This window comes from Orbicella franksi, chromosome 3 (genome assembly GCF_964199315.1).
Source record: "Orbicella franksi chromosome 3, jaOrbFran1.1, whole genome shotgun sequence".
NCBI lineage: Eukaryota > Metazoa > Cnidaria > Anthozoa > Scleractinia > Merulinidae > Orbicella > Orbicella franksi.
Window position 1 is genome coordinate 7,488,285 of NC_138147.1, and position 6,716 is coordinate 7,495,000.

Sequence of the window (6,716 nt, forward strand, 5' to 3'; positions counted from 1 at the left end):
TATGCAGGAACAACCCGGAGAAACAACAGTTACGCGTACAAAACGAGCACGGAAACGAGCGTACCAGGCGACACGGCCCCCAGCAAGGGCTTCTGGCGAGGGCGAGGTTGAGTCGAGCCGGGGCCTGGGCGCTGCTTCGCTAAACATTAACTTCTGCATTGAATTTTCCAATTTAAGCAATTGGAAAGAAGAAGCCTAAAAAAATCAGGGCTTCAACGGGATTCGAACCCGTGACCTCCAAGAATACCGGTGCGATGTTCTACCAACTGAGCTATGAAGCCACACATTGGGAGCGAGGTCAATTCAGATTGAGTTTATATCACGGGAAGATATGAACTCAATTAATTGACCTCGCTCCCAATGTGTGGCTTCATAGCTCGGGTAGTACATGGTGTAAGACCTCACTACATTTGCTAGTAGTGTCGCCTATATATTGGCTATAGCATTGCTATGGCTATAGCACTGATATAGTAGCTATAGTAGCTGTAGTAAGCGCTGTAGTAGCAGTAGTAGCTGTAGTATCTGTAGTACACCAGTTTCGAATCCCGTTGAAGCCCTGATTTTTTTTTCAGGCTTCTTCTTTCCAATTGCTTTAAATTGGAAAATTTACTGCGATGATCATTCTTCACTTTCACCTACAACCGCAGTTCAAATATGAATTATTTCATATAAACTTCAAATCATTAACTTCTGCCAACGAACTTGACACCACTTTGTGTTCTTGCAAGTCTTAGAGCATGCGCTAACGCTTTCCGCTGATCATGTGCGTGTGCAAATGAGTAGAAAGGGAAGGCTCTTAATAATAATAATAATAATAATAATAATAATAATAACAATAGTAATAATTTTTTAATAACAATAATAGCAATAATTTTTTCAATAATAGCAATAACAATTTTATTGAGCTCATTAAAATTCTTCACTAAGACTTAACATGATAATCATTTACAGCACTAACCTATTTACAATCACAATTGTATTAAAATCGTTAAAAAAGGAAGCAAAATGTAGTTTACAGAAATTAATAAAATTGAGAAAACCTGAGAATTGGAATGACTTGCTTAAAATGTCACAACTTGGCCAACATTTTCTCGGAAAGAAGAAGGAAAGAATTCCGCGTTTGACGCATATGCACAAAAGAAACGGTCAACGATTGTTAGGCATATAAATTTATTCCTCTATAAATAAATGAAGGCTGATCATAGATGGCCACGCGGGCTTTGCAAAATTAATAAATTTATTGCACCTTGTTTAACGCGTCTAATGTTTTCGCATATGCTTTTAGTTTGATTTCCGCCCGAAACTTAGAGAACGAAGAAAGTTAGTCAACTTTCTGCGCTCTGAACGTCTTTCACAATGAGGAAGAAATATTATTATTAGGTGGGGCTTTGATATTGTTATGTTGTTAGAGGCGCAAAAGTTTCTTTGCGTCGTTTAAAGCTTGCATTGGGTAGCCCAGTGTAGTGTTAACGTTAAGTCCGTAATATCCCTGCAGGCCTTATTAGGGAACGAGGTATAAATACATGTGTTGGTTGGCCAAGCTGGGTTTACAAAGTTAATCAACTTTCTAGTTCGCGCATTGATATCCTTATTTCATTAGAAGCGAAAGACGGTGTATCATCAGTTCGCTTTGATATCCCTATTCCGTTCGGAGCGAAAGAGTACAACGAGGAATACACTTAACTCTTCCTTGATATTCCTATTTCGTAGAAAGTGAAATCGTATATTATGTTCGCTTTTGCAACGAGGAATACATATAAATTTGCTAACTCCGCAATTTTCGTAAATTTTGCAGTTGTGAAATTCGCAGAGCCGCTTTGCCGATGTTATAATTAACACAACAAAGAGAGAAAAATGTGTAAAATTCGCAAAGCGCGGCTGCGAAAAATCATTAAAATTGTAATTTCTGCGATTTTCGCAAAGCCGCAACTAAAAATCGTGAAATTTGTAAATTTCTTATCTAGGTGCATTTCTGGACATAAGTGGAGAACCAGACAACCACGAGAACCAGGGAACCACAAGTACACGAAAACTACGAGAAGCTAAGAACCACGAAAACCAGAGAAGCACAAGAACCACGATAATAAAAAGGTGCTTAAATTATTCTTTTCAAAGTTTGTGATTTAAGAAAAATCCTGGTTGCTATCGCGATATCTTTGTTACACTGTGACTGACTAAGTAATTGACAGCAGGGAGAGGGGCATCACGTATAAAGTCCAAAACAAACATCACTATAAGCGATACAGCATACACCAATTTTTTGGCGGGTTCTAATTTTTGGGGCAGCTGTACACAGGCTACAAAAATGAAATTCCCGCCAAAATTTTCTCTGCAAAAATTTACTCCACTGATGAAATTATACACAGAAACCTTACTTAGAGAATCTAGTTGATGCAATACATTTAATTACCCACGGTACACTACAGGGGTAGTTGCTAAAAAAGTTTACAGAAATGTGTCGTCTGAGGGGATAACATAGACTGTTCAAAACCGCTATTTTTCAACGCACGCAAAGGAAAAAGCGTGCGAAGCACGAGGGGATGGGGGCCCCACCCCTACCCGGTCAAGCCTGCCCTTTTTCGCTGGCGTCCAGTTCTTTAGCGGTTCTACCTGCGCGTTTAACCATTGAACAGAAATACGAGAAAACAGAGGGCTGTTGAACAGTCTAAGGATAACCTATCGTCACACTTCTCTCAGTGATCCACTACGAAAAAGTTTTCTACGGTCATGGGACGGTGGCGGGTGGCCTTCAAGGCTGATCGAAGTGACTTTAATTTTTTATCTTTATTTTTATTTTGGGGATTGGCCAAAGTGAATGAATTCAAATTCCGTTATTTTGAGCTTGTCTTCTTTACACCCCATTGCTATTTATATTGCTTAATTCCATGTGATGGCGCTAGCCTGATATATGAAACTGAAAGAGAAAGCCAGTCATAAATTTGAGCTAAACAAAATGCAAAGTTCTCTAGCAAAAAGGTAATCCTTTCCAAGCACTAAGTCCTTCGTAAAATAAGAGAAAACCACACTATAATGTTTGTATTCTGAATAGTCTTCAGCGTCCTCGTTTGATATGAATTTGAAGCTCAGTACCCGCAGCTTGATTTAATTTGAGTTGTTAGTTGGTCGAGCTGAATGCTATTCACGAAAACTTGGCTTTCGAGAAGTCCATCTCCGGATGTTGCTCCATAAACCTGGTAAAAAGACACAAATTAGAATAAACATTAGAATTAGAATAAACGGCATTAGAATAAACGTTTCTGTTTGACAACCTGTGAGAACTCATTCACCTAATAATAAGTTACACATGTATCCCTCCGGAGGAGAACTCCAATACAAAAAGGTCGGGGATGCTCGTCTTCCCCCTAAGGGGTATAAATCAAGGATTCTGGTCTCGCTTAATGTGTTCATGACGAAACGCCAATATTTGTAGCCTTCAAAGACAACATCGTTCAGGGTGCACTCGAAAAATAAAAAAAACGCTGTCATTTCCGTTCTAAGTGGTATCTTTTAGAGGTCGAAATTAATAAAGCTACGCAGGATCACGCCCAGATTTATCTCCTTTAGCTCAGGGCCGGATTACTTCAAGGTTTCCGATGAGCATCACAGACCTTTTCATATGGGAGCCCCCCTCCCTCGGCCCCGCCCCGGGGTGTATATCAGAAGTAAAGACAAGATAATGAATATTATTAAAAACTGGATCATTGGATAATGCAATTTGAGAGTTTTCATTGGCTTAGCCATCATGGGCTATGAGCTATTATACCGTGCTCTACAAATATGTAAGGGTACAGGTAATTTTTTTTTTATCTTAATTTTAGTTTAGTTTTTATATTTGGGAGCGTTTTTTATGAAGCAATTGCTCCACTTGCACTTGTTGGATATGAGATGATTATAGCCAACTCGGCTCTACGCGTCTCATTGGCTAACTACAATCTCATATCCAACGCGCGCTCGTGGAATAATTGTTAAATACAGATGGAGGAATGTGGTTTGAAGACAAAAAATTTCTCCTGACATTTTCTTAATTTTCCTGAGTGGATAACCTTCTCACAGGCTGGTATTTTCGTAATTACAATGTAAATAGGCCCACAATGGTTTAGTATGCTTCTTCTAGTAATAAATAAACTAACAAACTGACAACCTGCGAGCATTCTTAGAGCAAGATATATCTACCATGTACCAAAAGTAAAGACGAAATAATACCGACGAAGGGAAGTTACATCTACAATGCTTTACTGTAGCATGCTTCTACTAGTAAAAAACTAACTCACTTTTTAAGAACATCTTGCTTTTTCTGTTCTTCGGAGGTGGGTAATCCCATCTGTGGCGGAAAAAGAGTCTGTTATGACTGCTCAAACCAAAGTGTTAATGCACTTGTTTAACCTTTCAGCTCCAAGATCAAAATACAAATTCCTCATGTCAGTTATCATGACAAACACCAAAGCAAGTCGTAGTAAGCCCAACCGTTCAATCATTGGACGCCTTATTTTCCTTTTGAATCGTTAAGGTTGCACAGATTACAGTTAGTACTGTTGGTAGTGAGAGTTTGTTGGCGCATGTACATCAAGAGTATCCCATTCTTCACAGATATTCTATCGCCTGTCTCTCTTGTAAGGAGAATTTTGATGTTCACATTACAAACAAAGCAGTCAAAATCTAGTCTTATCTAACATGTTTGATATCTAGTCTAAGACTGAGCTGAGTATTTTCCTTTAAAATACCATCCCTGTCGAATTTCTTTCCGTCACTTAGAACCTTCTCACTAACACAATTTAATAGTGTAAAATACAGTTGACAAAATACTCATTTCTTTCCAATTCTTCGCCAGCAGACTAAGAGCTCAAGCTTTCTTTTGATTTTAGAGTAAGTCTACTACCGTTCTATCAGGAATGGCGTTCTCTGATTGGCTACGCTACTCACTATCTATTCTGTTGTAGACAGTGAGTAGCGTAGAAGCGAGCGCTTGTTAATAAATTGGAAGCCGCTTTTGTGCGTTTTCGAGGTGTCTGTGAAGAGGGTTTAGATAAAGTTTTGAATGCCTAGTAGATTTATGCTAAAACATTTAGATTCGCTCTCGATTTCTATGCGTGATAGTTGATTCGGGCTGCATCCTCATCAACTATCGCGCGATAGAAATCTCGAGCTCATAATCTAATTGTTAAGTAGCAAGTCAGACCAACAGTGTCAAGATAATCAAGGTTACATCCTAACCTTCTGGCTTTACTTTACATTAGCTGCCAAATTGGCAGAATTATTTCTAAATGATTAAGTCAACATTCATCCAATAATACTCACAGCTTTTTGTCTTTGGTCAAACATCATTTTTTCTACCATTCCTCGTGTCTCATCATCTAAATCACCAAGCTGTAAAACGGAACAAAAATATAACCACTGTAATAAGAAACAATTCCTTGAATTGAGTCGACAGCATTGAAACTCTTTGTTGCAGGAAAAAAACAATGAGTTAAGTCTGCATTTGAGTATAATAAAATATATCAGCAGTAGCCTCCATTTAGCGCGAAAATATGCTCGGATAATTGTCCGAAAAAAAAGGAACAGTTTTCTGAGAGCATAGCTCGAGGAAAACTCACCTTTGAGGCACAGATAATGTCCAAGGAAAACTATCCGAGCTTATTTTTGCCCCAAATGGAGGCTATTGTGTTTGTTATCCTTCAAACATTTTTCGCAACACGCGCGGTTTTGAAAATTGGGAAATATCCGAGTGATATTCCCCAGTTTTAGCAGGGGCATATTCAGTCACGTGATGTGTTTAGACTGATCACTCGCAAGTGAAAATATTTGATGGATTACATTGCTAAACAGGCCAAAGCCTTCAGGACTCCAGTTTCAGTAGGATGAATCAGAGAGGAGTGTATCATTTTTACTCCTCACCCCCCCTCCCTCCACTGCATTTAATCCAGCAGAATCATGTAAATGTATGATCTCATCCAAGAGACCAGGGGCCCGTTTCTCGAAGGTCCCAAAACGTTTTCGCACCCAGAAAGCTGTACCAAAATCTCAAACCTTAAGATTACTGAGCTGTTTTATTCACATATTCTTAATATGAAGAAAGGTTCTCTTCATACAAAAAGTTTGAGGTGTTTAAACCTCTCTGTTTTTAGATACAGATCAATTAAAAATGGCTTCCCAAGACTTTCAAGAAACGGGCCCCAGGCCTCAGTCTGTACCACAAGATCTGAAGCCCAGTAGGTTTAACATTACATCACAATATTTTGCACAGGGATACTGGAGTTAAGGTAATTCTATGGAACGCCAGAACTGTCTAATGATACTTTTTTTATTATATTGGGTGGTTATGTCATTATATTGAGTAGTTATGTTATTATATTCGGTGATTAACTCATTATACTCGGTGCTTATTCCATTATACTGGGTGCTTATTCCATTATACTCGGTGCTTATGTCTTTATATGCGGTGCTGTCTTCATTATATTCGGTGCTTATTCCATTATATTCGGTGCTTCCCTCGTTATATTCGGTGCTTTCTTCGTTATATTCGGTGCTTTTTTCATTATATTCGGTACTGTCTTTATTATATTCGCTGCTTTCTTCGTTATATTCGGTTCTAACTTTGTTTGGTGTTTTCTTCATTATTACGGGTACTAACACTATTATATACGGTGCTCTCTTCCTTATATTCGGTGCTCTCTTCCTTATATTCGGTGCAAAGGCCATTATATTCGGTACTTCCTTGT

The 6,716-nt window shown here is 38.6% G+C and overlaps 2 protein-coding genes across 3 annotated transcripts in view; one reads left to right on the forward strand and one right to left on the reverse strand.

The window, feature by feature from the left end:
• Positions 1-6,716, forward strand: part of LOC145481019 (peroxiredoxin-4-like) — a 254,197-nt gene that overhangs the window by 108,879 nt on the left and 138,602 nt on the right. The window lies entirely within an intron of this gene.
• LOC145481016 (nuclear migration protein nudC-like) overlaps positions 2,063-6,716 on the reverse strand; it is a 17,180-nt gene continuing 12,526 nt past the window's right edge. Inside the window, exons 9-11 of one of the 2 annotated variants that reach the window (XM_081459386.1) lie at positions 5,296-5,364; positions 4,272-4,321; positions 2,063-3,191 (exon numbers count right to left, since the gene is read on the reverse strand). In XM_081459386.1, coding sequence (XP_081315512.1) covers positions 3,140-3,191; positions 4,272-4,321; positions 5,296-5,364 — 171 coding nt within the window. In that variant the 3' untranslated portion in view covers positions 2,063-3,139. The remainder of the gene's footprint in view (positions 3,192-4,271; positions 4,322-5,295; positions 5,365-6,716) is intronic. The other variant, XM_081459385.1, reaches the window with a different exon arrangement.